We start from the raw sequence: 25943 nt of genomic DNA, 5'->3' as shown, positions 1-25943 counted from the left end.
TGTTCAAATTTGGTCTTTTTCTTATTAAAGTTTCATATATTTGTTCAAAATTAACCAAAAGTTATTATGCATATGCCTTTAATAAATGCATAACATTCATATTTTCAAAATTAAAAGTTGGTATTAAATTAAAAAAGTTGCTTCATATAATTAATTAACAGTAAGATTTATTTTGTGGCTCTTTATCAAAAAAAAATATTTTGCAATCGTGTAGGAATGAGGTTTTTAGCGTGTTAAAAAGGGGTTGGCAGCAAATTTGTAACCGTGTAAGGGTTACAAGGGTTTGGGGGAGGGGGTCAAAAAGCGAGGGGGTCCACCTCCTAGTCATCCTCGTCTTTAATTTCTATGATTTCTATTTCGTCTTCAATGACAACGCAATCATCATCATCATCATCATCATCCCCAACAGTGACCACTTCTGTCTCTGGGTTTGACTCCACCTTGGGCGCATGCACAAAACGCGTCGGTTCCACAAAACGCGTCGGTTCCGTCTTTTTTAGACGTCGGCGTAATGCTGCCCAAAGGTTGCTCTCGCTGTTCGTATCGCAGATTCAAGGACAACCGGTGCATCGTTCCAAGTGGCGTGTGGATTAACTCGAACTGAACGTCGGGAACCAACCAATGTGTCTGGTATGCCATCTTAATTTCCCGATTCGAGAGCGTTATGTTGTAGGCAGCTTTAAAGTGATTGATTCACGACTGTAAAAAACAATTCCAATTTCAATTAAAGTTCAAATAAGGAAGCAAGTTACGTTTACCCTTTACCGGTTCTTAAAAAAGTTAATCCGTACGGTTTTATCGAAAAAAAACTTTTGATTGCTTGTGTTAGACTTTGCTAAGGTACTATTTTTACTAGCAACTTGTTCCGTTAGACTTTGACAGTTATTTCTATGATTGTTTAATTACTCTTTTTCTAGCAACGCTTTTTTAAGAACGAGAAATCTGATCAATGCGAAAGAGATGATCCTTATATTAGAGTGGTAATGAGAAGAAAGAGTAACTAGCGTAAGTTTCTGTTGGCCCTCGCTTAAGTAAAAAATTTGTTAATAACTGCTTCCATTAGACTTTGACATAGATGCGAGATTCTATAAAGTAGAACTAATTAGCATATGCCATAACTTTGTATAAAATTCTATTATAGTAATACAGTAGATTCCGATTATAGCGACTTTCAAGGGACCGACGATTTTACGTCGTTATACCCGGAAGACGCACTAACCGAAAGGAGCAAAATTATTTTTTGTTTTGTTTTTTTTTTTATGGTTGCCATGTTCGTAATAGGTTTTTAAGATAAAACAAATAAATTTTTAAACAAAACAAAAAATTTATAAATTTAATTTAATAGCATGGTTTTTCCATAATAAATCGTATACCTGCATGTTCCTTAGTATAAGCTAAGGCATCAGCTTAAACTAACAGAGAGTAGTGAGAATATTAGAACCTTCGTGTCGCTCTTACGCACACAAGCAAGAGTGCCAATCACTGATAAATGCATACATTTATGACAGCGTCGTTTGATACTTCAATTTGTTGGCATTATTTCGATGTATTTTTTTTTTTCGTCGCAATATCCGGTTGAATTGTGAAAAATTTCGTCGGTATAAGCGGTTTGTCGCTAAAAGCGGAGACATACTAAGCGGAGGCCCTTTCATATATGTAAGTTTGTATGGGGACCAACCAAACCATCGACTTTTCGGACACTATAAGCGGAGTCGTTATAACCGGATTCTAATGTATGTATATAAGTATACCGGAATGTATATTTGGTATATTGGTAAAACAAGTAAAATATAGTCTCTGAGATCAAGAATATATATGTGCATATAATCACTTATATATGTATATACATACATATATGGATTTATGGGGTCAGAGATGCCTCCTTCTACATGCAAAGCTGTAACCTACTACCCCTACAATGGCCCAGAAAGTTAAGTTTGCGGCGACGCAGCTCCTCGAATTTGGAATTTGGTTGCTTGCTGTTGTGCCGTGTTGCCTCATAGAACTCTAAATGAAATAGAACTCGCGATTGGACACAATGCTTTTGATCTGCTCCCAGCTGCAGTTGAAATTCTTCGCAATCTTGCTGTACATGGGCACAATATCGTATTGCCTGATGGCCTCCACACGCTCCTCTAGCGTGAGCACATTACGTATACGCAGTGAGCTACTTCCACTGCCGCCATATTGGCTGCCGTCATCCTGAAAGAATATCAAAAATACATATTAATATATACATATGAAATATTAGGAAATTACAAATTGCACTTAACGGTCATCAAATTAACACACATTAAATGCTTTGGTTAGAAGTTTTTGTAATGAAACTTCATCTACTTTTCGTTACATAAAAAAATGGTTTATGGTTTTTATAAACTAGCATGAAGTCAAACTTTTAAAAGGAATTAAGTTTAACAGCTTTTTAAAGCACTAATTAAAAAAAAATAAGTATGTAAAATAGATTGATAATGATAATATATTGTATTAATACAAATTTTCAATATGGGCATTTCCAAAATCGCGCACGGGACATTCGTACGCGTTCAAAGTAAAAACACGGCAAAAAGGAAACGTTTTTTTTTTCAACTGAAACGCTTAATGTACAGCATTTTATTAGCTCTTTCATTGGTGCAAAGATTGATGATGGGTATTTTTTCATTTAGAAGATAATTGCAGAAGTCAAGTGATTCGCACGGGACACAAAACGGAAGTGGTTTAAGAGGTCAACCAATTCAAACGCAAATTTCAGCTAATCCAGAGGCAATATTTTAATGCAACTAATTTTAAATTTTTGTGCATTAATGCCTCATTAAGAAGATTATAATTTTTTTCAAAAACGACTTGTATTTTTTTAATTCAATTTGAAGTAAATTCGCACGGGACATCGCGCACGGGACATTTTTACCACCACTATTTTACACCCGCTACCCATAGGGTAGAAGGGTATTATAACTTTGTGCCGACAGGAAATGTATGTAACAGGTAGAAAGAGGCATCTCCGACCCCATAAAGTATATATATTCATGATCAGCGTCAACAGGTGAGACGATATAGCCATGTCCGTCTGTGTGTCTGTGTGTCTGTCCGTATGAACACCTAGATATCACAGACTATAAGAGATAGAGCTATAATTTTTTTCGACAGCATTTGTTATGTTTGCACGCAGATCAAGTTTGTTTCAAATTTTTGCCACGCCCACTTCCGCACCCGCAAATCAAAAAAGTTGAATAACAATCGTAATTTTATAGCTAGAGTTGCGTATTCTGGTATATAGAATAATAACTATAATAGTTATGATTCCTAAAAATTTCGTTGCGATCAGACTAAGATTGTGGAAGTTATTAAAGAAATACTTTTGTATGGGCAAAAAAACCTACTTACTATGGGTCTGAGTTTCTTTGGCTGACAATCTGGTATATTGTGCCGTCTAGGGTATATTTTGAATGCGGTACTATATCGATATACCATATATACCAGTTGGTATATTTTTTAGTATTTTTGTTGAATATTTGGTATATTTTGAGAATAATACCGCAAAATATATTGCTTTTTTTCAAAATGGGTAGCGGGTATCTCACAGTCGAGCACACTCGACTGTAGCTTTCTTACTTGTTAATTTTGCGGCAATGCTGCCAACTTACTCCATCATTCATATTGTGTAAATATGAGAGAGGAATAAGTTGGTACTTATGTTGTGTACTTACGGTCGCGCACGGGACAAACTTTAAATGATCACCAAAAATACAAATATTTTTTTTTCTCCAAATTTTTTTTTATATATTTACTGCGCGCATAAACTCTGTTTGCAAAAAAAATTTGATGCAATTCGAACAAGTGATTTGGATTTACTGATAAGAAATGTTGTTTTTCGGTCGCGCACGGGACATTAAAATAAGTGATAATGCAAATCAAAATTTTTACCGTTATTGGTGATCGCATGTTACTTTTTGCGTTCTCTTTCGTTTCTTGCAATCTCCAAATGATTTTACAAAGCAAAAGACAAAGCATAATGCATTTATTTTAGAAGTTGTTATCAAAACAAAATATGCCCTACAAACATCATAATCACAACAGGTGCGTTTGCGGGACTTTGCATTCGAATATTTTGAAATCTATAAATGATAAATGCAAAATTCTTTCAAGTTTATTAAATTTGAATATTTCTTTATGTAACCATGTTGGAAAAAATCATTTTCAAGAAATTTTAATTTTTTGGTCGCGGTGGACCTTTCTGTGGAAATGCCCATATATCAATTTTCTGCACCTTACTTTTTACTATTTTAATTAGTAAAAATTTCAAATTATTTACCTAAGTTTGAATTTGCATTTCAAATTTAATATAAATGTCACATAATAGTTAGGAGTGTTAGGAGAATTTGATCAGATGAGATAAATAAATTAGCAAGTTCTTCTTTAAATATCATATCCGTACTTATAAACCTACTATGCAACTACAACAACTAAATTAATCGATATGATAGATTTACGAGTTCATATTTAAAGAGTAGTATGCGTGATTTAGCACCGAAACAGAAACTGGTTCCGGAATGTGTTACATTTTATGCATCGAACAGTACATATGTAGTTAATGGCTCTAGCGCTTAGTGTTCCAGTTAGACCAGATCAGATAATCGAAATAACTCTGCAAAGCTCTCTTTTTTTTTCGACAGTATCGCGACAAGTTGATGAACTGATTTACTTACGTCAGACATTGGCAGGCTTATGTTATTTCCAGGCGCTCGCACATACCCCACAATCAGCACAGCAAAGCAACACATCATAAGCAATAGAAGCGTGAAAATAATGAGAAATTATTTTGTATTCAGCTTGATCATCGGGGATGCGTAGTTTGCTAAATTAATGATGTGGAAAAAAGGAATAACTTTAAGTCTCTTTGTAGACTACTATATGGAGATGGATATGGTATCTTTTATATTTATCTGTTTTCATTAAGGAATTTTCAAAGCTTTTCCATCACGAAAAACTAATGTGTAGCATTAAAGTTTCTTTCCAATTTCAATTTAAATTTGGAGTCAGTAATATTTGAACCAATATTTTTTATCACGAGTATCTCAATAAGGTTTTACTAATCTAATCTCAAACAAAAGTGATCTGCGTGAAAAAGTTCGAAGTGCTGTCGAAAAAAATTAAAGCTTTATCTTTTATACTCTCTGAGATGTAGGTCTTAATGAACCCATAGACGGACAGAAATGGCTATATGGGTCGTCTGTTGACGTTGATCAACAATATAGTATATATTAATGGGGTCGGAGATGGCTTCTTCCTCTTCCTGGCCACATTTCCTGCAGGCATAAAGTTATAATTCCCTTCTACTTTAAGGGTTGCGGGTATAAAAAGCATATACACAATTCATAGTTGTTGCAGCTAAAGTATTTCACCGAAACTTGTAATACACATAAAGTAAACAAAACATTTTTATTCACATTTATATTCTATAGTTATATTCAGTTAGTCCTCTCCAAGTTTATAACAACATGTATCTAATTAAAGGATATGTTTGCTTCATGCCAGATTTACATCGAGCAACCCTCGCAACTTCGTATATACATATATTGATTGATTGATATTGATGCTATATGTACACTGTTTGTGCTTATCGATCCAGTCCAGACTAAGCTGCTGGCCAATAGCTGAATTAATTTTTGGCGTATATTGTTAGCTTTGTTCCCTGTTCTCGCATTAGTTGGCTGCATTGCCATTCTCCGCTGACCTGGCGCTGCTTTCAAAGATCTTCTCCAGCTGTGTGAGCAACCCGATGGCACGATAATTCTCCTCAAGCAAAGCGAAATCCTCGATTGGCTTCAGCAGACGTAGTGCATCCGCATAGCTCTGCACATATCGCGGCAACTCTGCTTCGTTGCTCGCCTCCGAAAAGTGTCCCGGACTCTGTTCTCTCTGTTGTGCTCTCGCATTGAGTGATTCAATCTTTTTGATCTTGAGTGGAGATGCGGGCGGTTCTGTTGTGGTCAACTCACGTTTGCGATCTCTATGCTTATGTACTTCAGTTGACTCCGCTATCGTCTCCTCCTCCTCCTCGTCATCCTCGTCTTTAATCTCTATGAGTTCTGTGGGCACTTCAATGGCAACGCAATCATCATCATCATCGAGAACAGTGACAGCTTCTGTCTCTGGCTTCGACTCCACCATGGGCAGATGCACAAAACGCTCTGGGCCAGTCTCTTTGGGTGTCAACGTAATGCTGCCCAAGGGTTGCTCTCGCTGCTCGTGTCGTCCACAGTAGCTGACAATGTCACGCAGATCCAAGGACAACGGCACACGACGTCCGGTTAAAGGGACGCCCTGGGAGAAGCTAAAGTTGTAGTGACTCTTGAAATGATTGAACCAGGTGCGATCCGGAAAGAAGTTTTCGATCTTGAGTATGTCACGCAAATTAATGGCCACCTCACGCAAATGATCTACATCGAGTCGTCCCTTGTTCTTGTGATGGAATTGCGAGCGTGAAATGTATTCGTACAGCGCCTTCTCCAAGAACGTAATCTTCCGCTTGCGTCGCAGCTGCACCTCATCCAATGTGGCCTGATTCTGACTGGATGCAGCCACCAGCGTCTTGGTGCGATACAAAGAGCGTATATCCACGGGTTTGCGTGGCGACAACAGCGTCGTTGCCCGTGTCGTCGCATTCGCTGGCTTGACTAGCCCGGCACTCGGACTTGTTGCCGCTGTTGGTGTTGTGGCAGCTGTCTGCTGCGGTTGCTGTTGCCTCGCTGCCTGTGAACTTGCCTCCGATGTGGCCGATGTGTTGCGACCACAGTAGGACATTATGTCACGCAGATCCAACGAACGTGGCGGCTTGCGTGTCATCATAATCTGGCGATTCGAGAGCGTTATGTTGTAGGCGGCTTTGAAGTGATTGATCCACGACTGTAAAAAACAATTTCAATTTCAATTAAAGTCCAAATTAGAAAGAAAGCTACATTTACCCTTTACCGGTTCTTAAAAAAAGTTAATCAATGCGGTATTATCATAAAAAATACTGAAATATACTGAAATGCATATTTAGTATATTGCTAAAACAAGTAAAGTTCAAATAAGTAAGAAAGCTATATCTATATCAGTAAAAGCTAAACAGTGGGGTATTTTCATTTAACTACATCAAATAAATATATCGACAAAATACTGAAATGTACCGAGATGTATATTTCATGGAATGGAATATTGATAAACAAAATTATATCTCTATCTCTTATTGTCTCTGAGATTTAAACGTTAACAGGGGGTTATTATCATATAAATATACCGACAGAATTCTAACATATGCCGTAATGTATATTTGGTATTTTGGTAAAACAAGTAAAATTCAAATAAGTAAAAAAAGCTACATCTACCTTTTAACACATTCTTAATAAAAGCTAAGGAGTGCAGTATTATACAAATTCAATTGTACAAAATTAATATACCGACAAAATGTACCGAAATGATATACCGACAAAATACTGAAAAATGCCGAAATGCCGAGATTCTATAAAGTAGAACTAATTAGCATATTCCATATCTTTGTATAGAATTCTATTATAGTAATATGTATATAAATATACCGAAATGTATATTTGGTATATTGGTAAAACAAGTAAAATTCAAATAAGTACGAAAGCTACATCTACCTTTCACCCATTCGTAGTTAAAGCTAAGGAATGCAGTATATAAATATAAATATACCGACAGAATACTAACATATGCCATAATGAATATTTGGTATATTGGTAAAACAAGTAAATAAGTAAGAAAGCTACCTTTTACCCATTCTTAATTAAAGATAAGCAGTGCAGTATTTAATAATACAAAATGAATATACCGACAAAATATACCGAAATGATATACCGACAATATACTGAAAAATGACATGGCTTTTATAGTCTCTGAGATTTACGTGTTCATACGAACAATAGGATATAAGCTGATCAAGAATATATATGTACATATAATCACATATATGTATATATATATATATACACATATATGGATTTATGGGGATGCCAGAGATGCCTCCTTCTACATGCAAAGCTATAACCCCTCGGGCAAAGAGCTTATTTAATGCCTCACCTTGTTGGGCGTAAAGTTGTCAATGCCCATGAGGGATTGAAACTCCAGCGCCTTGGTGCGTATCAGCTCCTCATTGATATCGGAATGCAAATAATACTGCGCACGCTGTATATATTCGTACAAGCAATGACCCAGAAAGTTAAGTTTGCGGCGTCGCAGCTCCTCGAATTTGGAATTTGGTTGCTTGCTGTTGTGTCGCGTTGCCTCGTAGAACTCTAAAATGGGTTCGCGATTGGACACAATGCTCTTGATCTGCTCCCAGCTGCAGTTGAAATTCTTCGCAATCTTGCTGTACATGGGCACAATATCGTATTGCCTGATGGCCTCCACACGCTCCTCTAGCGTGAGCACATTACGTATACGCAGTGAGCTACTTCCACTGCCGCCATATTGGCTGCCATCATCCTGAAAGAATATAAAATTATATTTATTAATATACAAAAGTGAAGCATTAGCAAATCCAACAAAAATTGTACTTTACGATCATCAAATGAACACATTAAAATACTTTGATTAGTTGCTTTTGTAATGGAACTTTATTTACTTTTCCTTGCAAATATTTGTTACTTTATTAGTTAGCTACAAGTAGACATCTCAAAGATAACATAGTTTTATAAATATTTATTATTTGAGAAGCTTATTTAAAGTAATCATTTTATTTTGGAGTTTTGGTAATTGGTAATGCAATTATTTTTTTAATTTTTATTGCTCCATAAGGTCAACGCGCTCAATTTAGATAAATACATATTTAAAAAAAAACTAGTTTTCTGTACATTAAATACAAAACCTCAACAAACAATTACGAATTGATAATATTTTTGAGCCAAAAAATTTTTTACAAGCTGACTAGATTTTTTAAGGAACTAAAAATAATAAAAGATATATAAATTGGATGGAATCGTTAATTTTTTAATAAAATTTTTGAATATATTTTTTCTATACTGAAATCAATTTTCTGCATCTTACTTTCTACTACTTTAATTTGCAAAAATTTCAAATTATTTGTCTAAGTTTGAATTTGCATTTCAAATTTAAGATAAATGTTCCAGTGATAGGAGAATTTGATCAGATGAGATAAATAAATTAGCAAGTTCTTCTTTAAATATCATATCCGTACTCATAAACATACTATGCAACTACAACAACTAAATTAATCGATATGATAGATTTACGAGTTCATATCTAAATTGTAGTATGCGTGATTTAGCACCGAAACAGAAACTGGTTCCGGAATGTGTTACATTTTATGCATCGAACAGTACATAGTTAATGGCTCTAGCGCTTAGTGTTCCAGTTAGACCAGATCAGATAATCGAAATAACTCTGCAAAGCTCTCTTTTTTTTTGACAGTATCGCGACAAGTTGATGAACTGATTTACTTACGTCAGACATTGGCAGGCTTATTTCCAGGCGCTCGCACATACCCCACAATCAGCACAGCAAACAACAACAACAACACGAGCAACACATCCAAAAAGCAATAGAGCACAACAACAGCTAACGGTCGCTCTCACTTTTGTTCTCTCTTTTTAAACGCGCCTCTCTCTCCGACACTCGCACGTTCTCTCACTCTTTTTTAACCGCTCTCCAGCGTGCGCTCTGCTGTTCGTTGATATGGCAATGCCTAAAGAAAAAAGTCGAACAAAATAATTGTATAAATAATGCAATTGCATTGCAATGCAGATAATAAACTTAGATAAAGCTAACCGACATATTACCTTGTATTTTTGACAAATATGCAGCAGGTTTTTAGGCACACAAACACCTAAAAAGCGTCGACAACAAAAAATCGATCGTTGCGCACGGAACGTGTGGAGCGTTGCAGTCATTTGGTGAAACTGACTCGACCTCCCAATCTCTCTGAGACGGGTGGAAAATCAGGTTTGGCGAGTTGTTCAAACTTGTTTACTGAGCGCGAGAGTTTACGCTCTCCGTTCGCGCTCTCTCATTCTCTTGCTTACGATCATATGCCGTGCGTTTGCGTCTGTGTGTGTGTGTGCGCTGTTGTTGCTATTTTTAGTGCTGTGGGAGAGTAAAGCGAATATCGTGAGAGCTGCACTACGTTCTCTGTGGGCGTGTGTCGTGGGGGGAAGGTACAAATTTACTTAAATGGGAAATGGATTTTAATTACTTTCAGACCCGCTAGATAATGTACATATAATGATTCTGATTACATTTGATTAAGCACGTAAGTAGGTCAATAAGTTAGTATATATGTAGGGGTTTGACGGCGTCACGTGCTAAAGAGGTTTAGTTAATTCGCATATGTATGGAATGTATGTACACAGGTCTTTAATTCAGAAAAAAGATCTCGAATAGTTTATATTTACACAATTTGTAAACAAATCTTGAAATATTTGGTATAGCTTCTACGTTTTCTATTGCACCATTCAAATTATACATCAAGAGAAGTTCAAAGTAGTTAAAATAGTTTTTAAAGTTTCACCCGAACTTTGTATTACTCAGAATTTAATGTTTTAAAAGTGAATTATGATATTTTCAGTACATACTGTTTTTAGATTTACTTTTTAAAATGTTTTGTTTGTATTTTTATCTTATTCAAGTCAATGAATATTACCATCTCTTATTTTTTTCTCTTTTTTATAATTTCAGTATAATCCTTCATCAACAACTTCACTTACTATCGTAAGTATACATATTTTAATGAACACACTAAGATATATTAAGCAATTAAATGCAATTATTTGTTGTCTATTTTGATTATTTATTATGGTTATAACAAAAAGAGAGTACTTCACATTTTACCCTTCCTTAGGGTATAGATCTTAAAAATAACTTAAAATAAATGATAAAGAAACGATTTTCAATATTTCGATATTTCGTTAATAGTACGTAGTTTCCCTTGAAGGAAATTAACTGGAAGTTGAGTTTAGTCCATTTTATCCGAAGGTTTCTTATAGATGGGTCCCTTCTTGCGCATGTATTGCTTGATAAAGTCATAGGACTTGTGCTTTACTGACTCGGTGCAAGCCAAAGGGTTGCTGGTCGCCTCACAATAGCGCGTCTCCTTGGTGGTAATGTGATGGCTCAGCTGTAGTTAAGATACATGGATGATTACTTAGATTAAGAAAACTGAAAACGTTTCATTACTTACCCGCTTTATGAGGAACTTGTAGTCCTCGTCGCTTGTGATGCGACCCAACTGGCAAGTCTCTTGGCGATAAGGACGCAGAAATTCGGCCACATGAGCGCTGATCTCAAAGTGAAATTTATCGCTGGCCTCGCGAGCAATGCTAGCGCTGAAAATGTAAAGTTAGTTTTTTAGAGGATGCGTTCTAAGCAATGAAACGTTGTGTAGCTTACGTCTTGCGCTTCTTGTCGCGTTCGGTGCGGTGCTTCTTTAGACCCTCCGGAATGGGAAGCTTGCGCTTAGAGCTGCCCATCGATTCAGTTTCGCTAGAACGTCCCGGTTCCTGCTCCGACTCGGCTTCGGGCAGACAATCGCCATCTGTGGTGGCCTCCTCGTCCGATGAATAGAGGTAGCGATGTATGGGCAACGCATCAGCAGGCTGATCCTCATCGTCGGCCTCTGTGGCACTGGTCTCGATACGTGTGCGACGATAGACTTCCTTGCGGCGTCGTATCTTCTCCTTGTTCTCCTTGTACTTACGCGACTCCTGCTGATTGTAGAGACGATCCTCCTCACGTCGTGGACTTATAACACGCACTGAGACCAGACGATTGCGTCGCTTCTCGCGTCGTTCGCGTACCTTGATCTCCACCAAGTGATCCATGGCCGCTGCACTGAGTTGTGCTCCAAAATCAATGTCCACTTTGATCAGATGATCCGCGTTAGCTTCGTCGTCAGTTTCCGTTGCTGGCACCGGCTCCGGCACATCCTCCACCAGCTTCTGCAGACGCTGCTCGGCGGTTGGTGGCTCCCACTGTGGCTCGCGATCACGCAAATGATAATAGTAGATGTCACCCTCTGGGGTACGTGCCCAGGTCCAAGAGAGCGGCAGCGGTTCGATGTTGGGTGGCAACTTGTACTCCACATCGGCGGGACTTTCGGGTGAAGGTGGTTCAGTAATGTCACCACAACGCAAAGGAGCTGCTACCGGCTGATCATCGCTGTTGAACCACTCGTTGGTCTCAGTGTTCTGATAGAAGGGCAGCTGCTTAGGATCGGTGTTGAGATCGGCGCCAAAGTATTCGCAGCGTAGCTCGTGCTCACGGAAGTCCTCGCTTCCTACACGCTTCTCTGCTTCGTCCTGGGCGACCTATAAAAGGAGTTCAAATAAATCATTGAACAATCTACTGAGTAAACAAAAGAACCGGATCACAAGAATGGACAAGAATGAAACCCAACTTACCTTGCGCTCGAATAGCGATCGACGCATTTCCTTGGTGATGGCGCGACGTGGATCAAACTCGGAGCGTCGACGACTTTCGGACTTGCCGCCGCCTCCGCCGTTGGCGCCCTCGGAGTTGGCAGTGCTCGTGATGGTGCAAATGGTATTGTTGCCGCTCATACGCGACGGCGGCTTCGACTTCTCGTAGCGACTGCTCGTGTCGCGCCTGAAGCGATCCTGACGATAACGATCGCTGCTTAGCACCGACGAGGCGCTGTTGCTCTCCTCCAGTGCCGGTTTGTCTTGTTGCTGACGATCCGCTTCTCGTTCGTGCTCCTTCATCTGCTCGATGCGCTCACGTTTCGGTATGCGAAAGATCTCCGGCAGACCATTCCATTTTTGCAGCAGCGCCAAGATGCGTTCCATGTCCGGTTGGGCCGGCTCTCCAGACTGGTTGCTCCAGAGCTGCACGCTCTGATAGACGCGACTGTCGTTCAACATGGTCTTGTTGGGTATGGGCAGCGATTCGAGGGCATCGAGCAGCGCCAAACGCAGCTGTTGATCACTGCCGCTCTCACTAATCCACGCCTGCAGCAACCGCAGTCCATGGTAGTCGAGGAAGAGACGGCGACAGGGCAACTCACCGCGTGTGAGCACGCCCAGCAATTGGAGGCGACTCTCCAGCAGCTTGGCGCGCACCATGCAACGCGAGAAACGCAATGTGTCCAGCTGATTCTTGAGCCCGCTGCGTGTGAGCAACGTGAGCTGCTCCAGCACATCCGGATCTTCGACGTGATCGTGTTTACCGCTCGCAGACTTCTCACCGCTGCTGCCGCCCGATGGACGGAGCCAACGTCCGGCTTTGTACTCGCGATCCTTGGCCTTGGGCTGCTCCTTGCGCTTCTTGCGCGCTGCTGCGGGCAACTTGGATTGTGCCTTGGTCTTCGCTCCTTTGCTGGGTTTGGTTTTGTTTTGTTCCTGCTCGAGGCGTGGCTCCTCGTTGAGTGACTCCTGTTCGCTTTCGCTATCCGTGTCCAGTTGCTCGCCCTCATCCGACTCGGGTTCGTTGCCAATCCAGCCGCGACAATTCGCCGACTCGCAATAGCAACGCTGAGCATCACGTCCATAGCGTTGATATTGATAATCGAATGTAATCTCCTCACCTGGCAAAATGGTTTTCACACTGAAGAAACCGATGCGCAATTCACCGTTGACTGTCCACTTTTGGGTCTCGGCATTCGGATCACAGCTATGATTAATGTAGCGCGAAATGTTGCCCTTGGATGTGGCATCGATGATGGCTTCGCCGCGCAACGCCATAAAGTAATAGTGACGATTGCGATCCTCAGAGTACAAGTGCTGACGTCGCTCAAACTCCTCGCTGTCAATCACTTCGCCCACGTACTCCATGATGAACTCCCCGGGCGGTATTTGCAGCTCGGCGGTGATGCCGCAACCCTTCTTCTCGGTGCGAAAGACACGACAAGGCCAGCCCTGATGCTGCTGGAAGCGCTTGTTGGTGCAGCGATCCGCATTCGTGCACAGCGGACCGCACTCGATCATCAGCATGCGATTGATGCAGCCATCGCCACAAGGCAACTGTCCCAAGCCCTCCTCATCGCCGGTGACAAAGCAATCGCATTGCATCTCCGCGTTCTCCTTGCTCACCTGGCGAGCACAGCGATAGTAATTGTCCCGGAGCGTTTGGAATGTGTTCAGTCCCTCGTGGCGCAGAAACTGCTCGTTGATGGCCTCGATGTGCGCCAACTCCGACAACTGCTGCTCCATGCTAATCGACGGCGTGTGCGCGCTGCTCCCGCGTCCCTGTGACGATTTGCTGCTCTGCGGCTTCTGCTTGATGCGATGCGAACGTCGGACGCCCGATGACAAATCCTCGGTGCTGACAGCGGGCGAGGGTGTCGGTGTGGTGGCTGGCGTCTCTAGATTTGCCACGCGCGTGGCAAACTCATCTTCTTGCTGCTCTTCCTGCTTTTGTTGCTCCGGCTCTTCCGGTTGTTGCTGCTGCTGTTGCTCATCCTCTACTCTGTAATCCCGTTCGAGCAGCTTGACGCCATCCTCAATGAACTTGGCTATGTCGCCTAACAAAAAGGATTCCTCCGCCTCAGAGGTGGGCGTGGAAATGCGGCGACTTGGCTCTGCCTTTGTAACCGTTGTCTCTGTTGTTTCCTTCGCTGTCGCTGACTTGCGTGTCGGCTTCTTTTCCTTGGCTTTCTTGCCGCTCGACTCGGGGCGACGCTCGGGACTTGGCGACGCCTTGAAGGGATGCAGCGAATTGCGACGTTTATTGGTGGCCACTGAAGGCGTTTCCTTCTCCTGCTGCTGTTGCTGTTCCTCGCTGCTGATGGTATTGCGTCGTGAAGCCTTCTTGCTCTGCGTCTTCTTGCCACGCGATGTGGCTGCCGTTGGCGGTGTGGGTGAACTCTGCTTGATGGTCTCCTGCTTCTGCTTCTTGGCCGACTGCTTGAGCTTCTTTTTAGTCTTCTCCTCCTGACGCATCTGTGCGTTAGCCTCGTCCAGCACCTTGAACAGCGCATCGCATTCCACAATCGGCAGCTTGGCAGGCGTGGAAGATTTCTCCCGTTTCGGACTAGGTCCTGGGCTTTCAGTTGGTTTCTTCTTCTCGGTGTTGCGACTTTCCATGACTTCGACTTTGCTACTGCTACTTGGCTCCGTCTTCATTGGAGGCGTCTCAATTGCAGTGTCTTCACTTGCAGGTGGCTCCTTCTTGGCCTGCTTGACTTCAGGCTCTTTTGTTGTTGCTTTCATTTTGATTTCTTTGTCTGTCACTTCAGTTGTCAGTTTCATTTCAATTGCTGTGGCAGGCAACTCAGCTGCAACTTCAGTTTGCGCAGATTCTGAAGTGACTTTAATGTCATCTTTCTTTGGTTGTTCGACAGCTTTTGGTTTGCTGGTCTCAGTCGTTGGCTTTTGTTCAGGCTGCTCTAGGATTTTTTCTGAGATCTTGGTCCCCTCTTCTATCGGGATTACTTTTTCTGCTGCTGATGGCTGTGTCTTCTTCTCCTGTGGCTGCTGCTTTTCTTCAACTTCTTCCTTAGGGCAATCTTTTGGTGTTTCGTTGATAACATCAGCAATCAACTTTACATCATCTTCTACAGTCTCCAACTTGGTAGCAACTTTTAAGTCTTGTTTTGGTTCATCTACATTAAACGTTGTCTCCGGCTTTGTTTTATCTGTGGCCTTCTGATTTACATCATCTACAGTCTCCTGCTTTGCTTCATCTACAGTCTCCTGTTTTGCTTCATCTACTTTCTCCATTTTCACATCTTCTGTCTCCTGCTTTGCTTCATCTGCAGTCTCCATATCCTCATCAACTCTCTCCTTCTTTTCTTCTTCCATAATCTCCTGTTTTGTTTCGTCTTCCGTCTCCATCCTTACATCTTCAGCGCTCTTCACTTTAGCATCCTCTACTGTGTCCATATTTACATCCTCCTCAGCCTGCGTCTCCTCTATCAGCTGATCTGCTTGCTCCAACAGCAGCACTTCCTCCTCAATCTCGCAGACACTTGCCTGTTCGCTAAGCTCTTCAGTTATCAGCTCCAGCTCAGTGGCTGGCTGTTCCTCTTCTTCATCCTTGGCTAGCTTTTCCTCAACAGCCGCAATAAACTCTTGATCTGAGGGATTTGAATCGTTAGGTGTTGCCTCCACTTCCTCCTCCGCATTCTCGCCCTTGGGGAATATCAATTTGAAGCTGTGCTGCTCAGCTGGATTGTTGCTATCTTCTTGCTCCTCGCCAGTCGCTGAAGTTGCCGTTTCAATCTCCACAAAAATAATCTGCGAATCGGAGTCTTCTTCATCGGACTGCAGCACAGTTATGATCTCTGTCTCCGCATCGTTGGATGCCTGAGACGGCTCCAAGGCATTGTCATCTTGCAACTCCAGATTTGCGGGCACATTTGATGTTACAACTCCCAGATCCGAGTCGGAAGATTCACCACTCAAACTGGTCACAATTTCCGCATTTATTTCCACTTGTGGACTGCTGCTGCTGCTGGAAGTGTTGTCCATGGATAGCTGCTTGCGTGGACGACCACGTTTACGTTGTGGCAAATCTTGCGACTTATCGCTGCTCACCTGCAACACAATCAAGCTGGGCGTTGGCTTAGGCTTCGTGAACAGCTCCAGGGCGGGCACAGAAGGCGTTGGCGTTGGTTGCGGTGCTGCTCGAGCGGCAATGAAGCGATTGATTGGCGAGCTGAGGCCTTGTGTGGAGCTTGGAGTTGCCACATTCTGGCTGGTGGTTGGCGTATTGGAATCGATGCGTGCCTCAATTTGTATTTTGTGCGTTTTGCGGCTTTTGTTCAGCACATCGAGCACATCGAATTTGGCAATTTTCTTTCGTGTGCTGCGTCTGCATGATGTGTCTGCTGCCGTGGCAGTGGCATCCAATTCATCATTGCTTGGTGTCTCAGCTCCAGCTAATTGATTGCCGCTATTGTTTTTCGGTGGTCTTCCGAGTCGCTTGCGCGGCGCCTCCATTTTTTCAGCCGCATCGGCTATGAAATTCTCCATAACTCGCAAATTCGTAATTACACTACGTGCACTCGCAAGTTAATCTAAAAGTATAAATTATTTTAGTTTGCGCATTATTTGCAATTGAAAACTTACATTTTCCACTTTCGCACTAAACGTTTTTGTGCTGTGTGCACATTTTTGGCATTTCTTTGCGGCAAGCTCAAGGTTCCGTATAATTTTTGGTTGTTTACAGTTGCTTCCCGGTGGCCATTTCGTCGTTTTCAAAAATGTACCAAAAAATACCAAAAGGCGTTACAGCTGCTGTCTCGTGTGCAATCAGCTGGCAGCGATGCCGCCTCACAACAAAACAAACCATCATATGGTTGTCTCTCTTGCACACACTGAGCGTGCATGTAAACAAAAACAAAGCTATTATTTGCATTTAGATTTATTTACAGTTTTCAATGAAACTAATTTTTATTGAAATTACTTATTCTACACCTCGAAGTCGGAACTAATGGCTGGATTTTTGAATGACTTTTCAACTTCTACCAAAAGTCCCGTTGCTCCAAAGTTTTCATTCATTAAAGCATATTCCTGCAACGCTGTCACATATTTTAATGCCTCATCTTGACTATTTATCACAATTTCATCTGTGCATTGCTTCTCCTCCTCTGACGTCCTCCGCTTTTTTATGTCATCCTGTTGGGAAAGAGGTTTCAACTCTATTAGTAATGTTTTTGCAATATTTAGCTTAAGAATGTAGAAAAACTTAGTTATAAAAAATAAATATGCATTTGTGTATATGTATAATAACCTGAGTTTGAGTTACGCCTTTTGCATGCTCTTCCACTATTTTGCGCTTTATTGTCTCGTTGTTTGAGGTCGTTTTATTTTCACCATCTTTCGACAAATCATCTTGTTTCTGTAATACAATAAAATTAAATTGCTGTAGTGCAAAGCTTTGTCAAAAAATGATCGAACATACTGTTTCTATTATAGTTGATAATTTATCCTCTGTAGTAAATGTCTGAAATTAAAAATAATAATAATAATAAGGGTTTTGTATTTAAAATATTGCTACACAATTCGATCACCTTTGTGTCCACATCAAGCAGTTCAAAGAGTTTAAGATTTTTCGGTGGTATTTGTCGTTGTTTCTCCTCAGCCGCTTTCTAACATTTGAATAGCATTTATAAAGTTAATACATAGATAGGGATTTATTATTATCTTATTATTTAACTTGCCTTTGCTTCTTCGTGTGCTAGCAAATCATTTAACTTTTTTCTGTACTCGTCTACAATTCGTTGTATTGTCTGTTGTTCCCAAACCAATGAATGTGTCCTCTTTAAGTATCTTTCCTTTATCTTGCTACTCGATACAATTCTAATGGAATGTCGTAAAGTTGCAAGTCTTTCATTTAGCGACTTCAAGTGCTTAGCGAGCAGTGCAACAGTATTTCTTAATTGACTCAAATCGGCGCCTTGATGCGACTGTAACATCAATTTCAGATCCGGCGAAGACATTTGATCAATAAGCTTTTTACTTTATTGAATGCAATTTGATTGTTTCCTGTTTTTTATGTATCTTTGTCAATTGTCGATATTAAGTGACTTCGATTATATTGGCGCTACCAGACTGACAGAACGATAGTGTTATCGATGTCTGTATTTGACGTTGCCGTACAGACAAATTATCGTGGTAATGAAATCGTTGCACTGAATCGCAAATCGATTACAATTACTTAACGATAAGGTCGTTTACTGAGTTACGTGGAGCAATGTCAAACGGTGTTGTTATTGTCAATAAAGATCATATTATATCTTGCGATTAAATCGTGCTAGATGTGTCATAAACAAACAATGAAATGTTTGCAATGATACAATCGCGATTACATCGGCCATAAACTTATCGATAAAAACAATTACTGAGTTGTTAATTGATTATAATTTATTCCCAATACAAAACTCAAAAAAAAAAACTTTAACTTAAACTACTGTCAATAAGGATAGTGAAATTATCAATTTTATAAACATTTTGAATAGAAACTTTTCAAAATAATAATATAGTAACACATTTCTATACAGATTGTAATCATTTTTAAGAGAATATTTATCGATAAAGTTATTAGGTGAATTGTATTATTATTACTTTTTGATTAACATTACAAAATTTCAATTCTAGGTGAATCTATTTTATTGTTGTTATTGTTACAAAAATGTTTGCTATATAGTCGTATCGGGTACGTATTTTAAAATTAATAATGCTTTTGAATGGAAACTATATACAGTAACAATTGTGTATCACGTTTTTATAAAAATAACGTTTTTTAAAATGTTAAGAATGCTTGTCTTTGAAGTACTAGAATTTCTGAAGCAACCAAAAGTATGCAATGAATGTAGTGGTAATGAATGAATACGAATCAATTTCGTTAAATTTGTTATTTCGATAAGTTAGTTCCAAATTTCAACGCTGTTAACGGCACTGCATGTTCCTTTTGGCGCCACCTAGCGCAATTAACTGAGAACTAAAAGCAATAACTGAGAAAAACTTTGGTATAATAGCAAATCGTAATTTAATTTAAGAAACTTCTACATTTTGTGATTGCATAATAAAATTGTTGGGAAAAATAACTTTAGGAATAATTAATTTTTGTTACACCAATGTGAATTATCGATACCCTCAGTGCAATGAAGCGTGTTAGCATTGACTTTGGCTATGAAATTTAATTTCCGTTTTGCGGAAATAAAAATTAACATATTGCCGGAAAAATGCATGAATATATTAAGCACCTGCGTAAACAATGTGTGAAAATTGGTTAAAAAGAAGAAGCGAGCTCTTTTGGCCAATCTTGCGCAGTTCCGCTGCAAAGTCTCGAGTCTCGAAAACAAGCGTGAAACATCCAAACAAAGACCGCACACCCTTTAACCAGACCGAAAAAGGGAGCGAGGGAGGAAAGGCGCAAGTGCAGCAGAGCGCAGCGATGTTGATGAATGAAGGTGTTGCCGATGCGTGGGGGTTGCAACTTGCAGAGTTGCAACGTTGCAACAACAACTAGCAATAAATGTCGTGCGGATGTTGACAGACCGAATGTTAAAAAGGGAAAACCAAAAGCGAATAATTGTTGCGCAACAAGCTACTGAGAGAGTCACCTCCAGTTACGCCAGTGATTTTCCCATAGATGACCAACGAGGGATGGGGAGAAGAGGGGCGGTAAAGGGAGCGGGTCAGCGAGGCATAAAATGTGGGAAAATGAGAGCAGCACACACACACAGCAAGAAAAGAAGAGATACAAATTCAAGACAATTAAAATTACTTTATTTTACAAGTAGAGATTTCGGTTAGTGTTCTTCAAGTAATTGCAACACAAATAACAATGTTAGAAATTACAAGGCGGAACGATAAATAAATAGTATAAAATATCAACAGAAAGAACTTATTTGACTCGACAATTAATTAGAAAAAATACAAGTAATTAAAGATAAACAATTTGGAAATGCAACTAATTTTTTTTTTACATTTTTAATATTACTAAATAATAAATATAAATAAGTAAAGATAGAATACTATAAAAATTATGCAAACCTATTTCATGAAATTACAAAAAAAAAACAGCAATTCAAATATAAACAATATATATATTTTTTTTTAAATTTCTACATTAAACACAAGTACAAGTACAGAACAGCTACAGAATAAAACCAAAAGAGTTCGGTATTAATTTTGAAATACTTAATTATTATACTCCAAAAATACTAAAAACATACCAAGGGCTGATTAATTAATTAAATTTTAAAATATACCAAATACTACAAACATACTAAAAATATACCTAAAATTATATTTGGTATATTGATACAGTGCTATGTACATTCATAATATTCATACTATATAACTTCTACAATTTTTATCTGAACGCAACCAAATTTCAGTTGCGTTTAGTTTTTTTTAATATACCATAAAATATACCGGCAGCTATATTTGGTATATTGATATAGTATCGCATTCAAAATATAGATTGCGAAAATATAAAATAACTTCTACAATTTTCAACAATTTGGGAACCAAATTTCATTTGCGTCTAGTAATTTTTGAATATAATAAGTAACCAAAAATTAATTTTCAGTGAACGCTTCAAAAAAGTGTACAGAAACTTAAATGTGTGTCAAGGCTCTATGCTATAATTAACATTTTCATATTCAATATAATTTTGCGCAGCAAAGTTTTAGATATCAAATCGAGACGCTTAAATCTGTATCCCAGCAAAGCTTAGATCGAAATAATCTAATCATCAGAAAGCAGGGTGCTATAACAGAGCTTTGAAAACATAAAAATTTGCTAATTTTGGTGACATTGATGTTTCTGATGTTTTTAGCTATTTCTGAAGATGTAAGGTAAGATTTTACCCGCGTTAGTTAGTTCAATTAAATATGTAAACTAGAGGTGGCACTATCGGGACTATCGATGGTTGGGCACTATCGACACGCTCTCGATAGTGGTCAATCGCTATCGTCGATAGTGGTCGATCGTAGAATCGGAAAGGGTCTTCAGCAAAGCAGGATTATTTCAAAAACTAATTAAATTATTTTCTTTTACTGAAAACTATCCTTGCTATTGTCTATACTCGATAGTTTATGGAAACTATCAATCACTATCGATGGCGCAGACTATCGATAGTTCTCCACATCTAATATAAACGATTGATCTTTTCTCACTGTGTAAAATTTATGATTGACAGCGCTGAAAACCCTTTGGGCCAACAGTGTTTAGTGGGCCTCAAACAGCTTCATTATTCGTTGGCCAATTCAGCTCCCACAATCGAGGTCGGAAATTGCAATTCGTGATGGCAGCAGAAAACAGCGTGAGAGACAGAGAGAGAGAGAGAGAGAGAGAGAGAGAGCGAGAGAGATAGAGAGACACAATCGCCAATCGGCGGCAGACAAAGATCGACAAGACGGAGTTCAATGCACGCGGGTCACGACTTAGGTAGCTAACAAGTAGTTGTTGTAGATCTGAAGTTGGCCTGAACTTGACGTACTGAGAGAGATAGAAAGAGAGAGAGAGAAAGAGAGAGAGAGAGAGAGAACTAAAGTGAAGTCAAAGCGACTTGTCAATCAACTGAGATCTAGGAAATGTTTAGGCCAAAAACTGATGGGCACAAAACGAAATGGTTTAAGCCCATTTGCTATTTGTCAAATTTTCATTACGTGGCCATAAATAAATATATTGCAAACTAATAAATTTGCCAGCCGTCGCACTGATTCTCACGACCAGCTGGAAAATGAGCAAAAAAAAAGCGCTTCAAGTTTTCTGTTTTTAGTGGCATTAAAACTTTCTAGTTGTTCACACCAGCGCGTGCAGCTGCCACAGCAACAACAACTACAGCAATTGGCAATTGCCACCTGCGCCACAATCAAAGACGCAGATGGCAACAGAGCTTGAGCTTGAGAGATGGAGATGGAGACGCGAGTTTGCCGCTTTTGGTTGTAGCGCAACTAAAAGCGAATTCCAGTTGCAAACCCATTTTTGGCACGATCTCAGAGCAGGAGACCAGAAGACCAGAAGAGCAGGCCTAGTCAACACACAACACACAGCAGACAGCAGGCCACGCCATTTAGGGAAGAGGAGCTGTGCACAGCTTTTGGCCAAGGCGCATTGATTTCAAATTGGCCAAGTCAATGGAACGCACACGTGGACTCTTTGCCTGTGCAAATATTTGCAGGTGTGTTAGTGTGTTTGCTTGGCTTGGCTCGGTTCGATCGTGATTGTCAGTATATCGCGGCATCCAGCTGTGAGAATGCACCCACTTGGCCAACACACACACATACTACGATCCGATCCCATACTCACACACACATGCACACACACCCACAACAAGTTTGAGACGAGGCCAACGGCACGATCGTGTTGCCAAGTTGCAACGCCGTGTTGATTGATTAATCATTGCTGGTAATTTGATTTTGTGCCTTTGTGAGTTACCGTTACGCGCTCCCAGCTCCCAGCTCTCAGATCTCAGTTCTCCCTTCTCGCTCCCTCTTTTTTGATTGATTGTTTCATTGCATTTGAGCTTTGCCTCCATCCATCCATACTTAGACATTAGACATACATATGTCATGTATCCATTTCTGACTTCATTTCGCTGTTTTTGGTTTTTTTTTTTGTCTCTTTGTTTTTGTGCCATGTCAGCTTAGCTGTCACAAATCCTTGAGACGAGAACGAAACTTCAATTGCCAAATGGTTGGCACACTTTGGCTTACAACAACTCTGCTTGCCAGCTGATTAAAGTCGTTGACAGTTTTGTCAGCCGCTCGTCGATGAGTTTTGCTAATCGCAAAATGCGCTCTGCTCTGGCAAAAGTCATCGACAGCTTTGGCAGCGTTGTGAAAACTTATCAGTTGACATTTTGAAAGCCAAGAAAAATGCTTTAATTCCATGTACAAACATGGCTAGGCGCATAAATCACTTGATTACCATTTAATGAATCTATTTAATCGATTTTGGCTAAAAGAAAGTCATTTTAAATTAATCATGCCATGAAAAGTAGCAGAGCATACAAGAAAGTCGTCACCAATCGAGCTTAACTTAAATTAAAAAAAAATAAAGGATAGAAAAAAGCTAGAAGAATTCTTTAGAATGATATATGCACATATATGTAAGACATATTATTTATATATTAGAAAAGAAATTATTTTTAAATCTATCAATAGCAGCTACAAAATAGAAAATGGTAAAATAGCGAAGCTTGTATTATAAAAAAATATTATATTGATCCTCAATTTAAAAATTTTTCATAATACGTGATATTATCAAGGATGCTATAAGCTATGTAATATTGTAAATAATGTTTATTTTTAATTTTGAATAATGCAAAAATCGGCTGTATTTCAAAAGAAAGAAAAAAATTGAATTTAATAAATACTATAGATTTTTTTGATGAATTTAACAAACGTTGTTATTTTTATTGACAATTTTATTAACAGAAACGGAATAATAATAAAACATTCTTATCTTCAACTTCAGTAAGTAAAAAATTAGGAAATAAAAGTGATTTACTCTTTTTTAAGGTTAACTTGTAAAGTAAGAACAAGAATCAAAATAATAATGACATTAAATTAGTAAACTGTAGCTTTAGCAGCTCTGCCGAAAGTTAAGAATAGGACAGTATCTGAAGATGTAAAGCTTACTTAACTAAAATTGAATTTGTTTCTAAATGTCATACATTACAACAATATCAATATAATCTCATCTCTTTCGTTGGTACATTCTAATGTCAATCTGTTAACCACATATATTTAGTGCGATTTAAATCGTAAAAAAAGGATTCCGATTTCGAATTTTCAGTTTTTCACTTATTTTTGTCTTCTTTGGGACGAATAAGCATCTTAGCTTCTTTTACTGTTTCAGCATACCAATATAGACTCCTGCCGTATAATCCATTTAAGTTACTGCATAGGAAAAAATTATTTAACATGTATACTAATACATCAAAAATAACAATTTGAAATATTTACCATTGAGAACATCTGTTGTACCACCAACCACTATTAAACCAAACTGCACAATTATCAGAAGAAGCGTCATTATCCCGATCGAATGTTGAGAATTTCATGTTTTCGTGGTTTCTCATCGCATCCTTAATATTTCCCCTGAATTTACCCAAGCTTAGTGAGTATCCATGGTCCTCATCGGATATTTTGAAGTCATCGTATCGAGCGTAGAAGATGTTGCCATTTTCGGCAACCAAATGAATGTAGAGTTCGTATTGCTGCAGACTCGTTAGTCGATACATCTTTTCTAATCCTAGGAAAAAGTCACTATCCAATGAACCGAAACCTTTGCGATATGTGGCCCAATCCCTGGTAAAGTTCTCTTTTCCACCAATTCGCTGTTGGATTACTATCCAACCAAGCCCAGCTAACTGACTATCGCATAGGACATCGAAGGAACCAACACCAGAAACTTCAATTTCATGCACACCAGGATGATCTCCGAAAGGGAGACAACTTGAAGGATTATTATTATTATGTGATGTCCTATTTAATTTAATAATTTCTGCATGGCATATTTCAATGTCTTTATCTTTTTTAAATAACATGGTTTGCCTCTCTTCTAATTTCAAACTAATTGTTTTCTGATGTTCTGTGATTTCTTGAATTGCTGCAGAGTATTCAGAAATTTTCTCATCTTTTTCAATAACACTAGAATTCAGTTTTTTTAATTGAACCTCACATATTTCTAATTTGTTCGATTTATCTGATAATTCTTTTTTACACTCATCATAACTCGCAAGAAAATTTGCATGTAGGGTTAATTTGTTTATAGTTGTTTGTTGTGAATTAATCTCAGATTCTAATTTATCAACTTTACTTTGACACAATTGCAAATCGTTTTCTTTTCTTATTATTTTGTTTTTATACTCATCTAATTGAAATGCCTCCTTCATGAGCTTTTCATGAATTGCTACAATTTCATGATACTTGACCATAAGATCAGCATTTATTTCACTTATATGCTTTTCCTTAATTTCACTTTGGTCTAACTCATTACGAACTTGTTTAAAGTAGTCTAGCAAAGTCTTCACACTTTTATAGATTTCACTGTGACACTGTTCTTCTATTTGTCGGTCGTTCTCGTACGTCTGATAGGAAGAAAATACTAAACATTAAGCACTTTCTTAACTGTATACACATATGTCAATATTCACCTCTTCTCCTGTTGTTGTGCCCACCAAGAATAGTTTGAGGATTATTAATAAAATTACGTTTATTTTTATTCTACCCATTTCGAATGTCTCGATCGGATTAAAACAAAGATGAAACTGAAATTAAATATTTCGTTTGAATCGATGAAGAGCTTAGCTCTGAATTTCGGGTGTATGCAAGCAATTGAGATTAAGCTCCAACGTTCTTAACGGAAGAGAGGTCAAAAGATGAAATTGTGAAATAGTGATAAAGAACAATACTGTAGTATACGTTTATATTGTTGTTGATATTATTTAAGTCGATAGAATAAATAACAAACTAATAATAAATATACCAGATTGTTGATCACGTA

At 39.0% G+C, this 25943-nt stretch overlaps 3 protein-coding genes across 8 annotated transcripts; all 3 read right to left on the bottom strand.

The window, feature by feature from the left end:
- Positions 1-282: 282 nt before the first annotated feature.
- On the bottom strand, positions 283-17145 carry LOC133841130 (probable histone-lysine N-methyltransferase CG1716). 4 transcript variants are annotated; one of them, XM_062273431.1, is made up of 9 exons: positions 17043-17145; positions 12417-16990; positions 11407-12323; positions 11198-11342; positions 10415-11134; positions 9801-10104; positions 9466-9706; positions 1852-2202; positions 283-699 (listed from the first exon to the last, which is right to left on the bottom strand). In XM_062273431.1, exons 2-5 carry the CDS (start codon positions 16944-16946, stop codon positions 10973-10975), a joined length of 5754 nt encoding a protein of 1917 aa, XP_062129415.1. In that variant the 5' UTR covers positions 16947-16990; positions 17043-17145; the 3' UTR covers positions 283-699; positions 1852-2202; positions 9466-9706; positions 9801-10104; positions 10415-10972. The 4 variants fall into 4 exon arrangements, 2 of the variants coding, with proteins under 2 accessions (XP_062129415.1, XP_062129416.1); XM_062273432.1 differs by lacking the exons at positions 283-699; positions 1852-2202; positions 10415-11134; ... (2 more) ...; positions 12417-16990; positions 17043-17145 and adding exons at positions 5418-6903; positions 8083-8487 and having other exon boundaries at positions 9801-10102; XR_009894269.1 differs by lacking the exons at positions 1852-2202; positions 9466-9706; positions 9801-10104; ... (3 more) ...; positions 12417-16990; positions 17043-17145 and adding an exon at positions 759-1690.
- A 239-nt stretch (positions 17146-17384) lies between these two features.
- LOC133841137 (uncharacterized) lies at positions 17385-18514 on the bottom strand. 3 transcript variants are annotated; one of them, XM_062273439.1, is made up of 5 exons: positions 18133-18514; positions 17987-18060; positions 17878-17919; positions 17707-17814; positions 17385-17594 (listed from the first exon to the last, which is right to left on the bottom strand). In XM_062273439.1, exons 1-5 carry the CDS (start codon positions 18413-18415, stop codon positions 17385-17387), a joined length of 717 nt encoding a protein of 238 aa, XP_062129423.1. In that variant the 5' UTR covers positions 18416-18514. The 3 variants fall into 3 exon arrangements, with proteins under 3 accessions (XP_062129423.1, XP_062129422.1, XP_062129424.1); XM_062273438.1 differs by having other exon boundaries at positions 17385-17605; positions 17718-17814; XM_062273440.1 differs by having other exon boundaries at positions 17385-17591; positions 18133-18512.
- Positions 18515-23844: 5330 nt separating this feature from the next.
- LOC133844699 (fibrinogen-like protein 1) lies at positions 23845-25711 on the bottom strand. The gene is made up of 3 exons (XM_062278797.1): positions 25594-25711; positions 24401-25527; positions 23845-24334 (listed from the first exon to the last, which is right to left on the bottom strand). Exons 1-3 carry the CDS (start codon positions 25669-25671, stop codon positions 24235-24237), a joined length of 1305 nt encoding a protein of 434 aa, XP_062134781.1. The 5' UTR covers positions 25672-25711; the 3' UTR covers positions 23845-24234.
- Positions 25712-25943: the final 232 nt, after the last annotated feature.

Source organism: Drosophila sulfurigaster, chromosome 3 (assembly GCF_023558435.1).
Source record: "Drosophila sulfurigaster albostrigata strain 15112-1811.04 chromosome 3, ASM2355843v2, whole genome shotgun sequence".
Taxonomy (NCBI): domain Eukaryota; kingdom Metazoa; phylum Arthropoda; class Insecta; order Diptera; family Drosophilidae; genus Drosophila; species Drosophila sulfurigaster.
The sequence above is the reverse complement of the archived record's forward strand: the minus strand, read 5'-3'. Positions and strand labels throughout refer to the sequence as shown.

Bases quoted from the DNA above. Each gene is read 5' to 3' on its own strand.
- LOC133841130 (XM_062273431.1), bottom strand. From the start codon at position 16,946: ATGGAGAATTTCATAGCCGATGCGGCTGAAAAAATGGAGGCGCCGCGC. The intron at 11,343-11,406 runs GTAAGCTACACA...TTACATTTTCAG, and splicing joins CGCGACAAGAAGCGCAAGAC to CGCTAGCATTGCTCGCGAGG. The intron at 11,135-11,197 runs GTAAGTAATGAA...TCTTAACTACAG, and splicing joins ACAAGTTCCTCATAAAGCGG to CTGAGCCATCACATTACCAC.
- LOC133841137 (XM_062273439.1), bottom strand. From the start codon at position 18,415: ATGTCTTCGCCGGATCTGAAATTGATGTTACAGTCGCATCAAGGCGCC. The intron at 17,815-17,877 runs GTATGTTCGATC...ATTGTATTACAG, and splicing joins TATCAACTATAATAGAAACA to AAACAAGATGATTTGTCGAA. The intron at 17,595-17,706 runs GTTATTATACAT...CCTCTTTCCCAA, and splicing joins AAGGCGTAACTCAAACTCAG to CAGGATGACATAAAAAAGCG.
- LOC133844699 (XM_062278797.1), bottom strand. From the start codon at position 25,671: ATGGGTAGAATAAAAATAAACGTAATTTTATTAATAATCCTCAAACTA. The intron at 25,528-25,593 runs GTGAATATTGAC...TCTTCCTATCAG, and splicing joins GCACAACAACAGGAGAAGAG to ACGTACGAGAACGACCGACA. The intron at 24,335-24,400 runs GTAAATATTTCA...TTTCCTATGCAG, and splicing joins TACAACAGATGTTCTCAATG to TAACTTAAATGGATTATACG.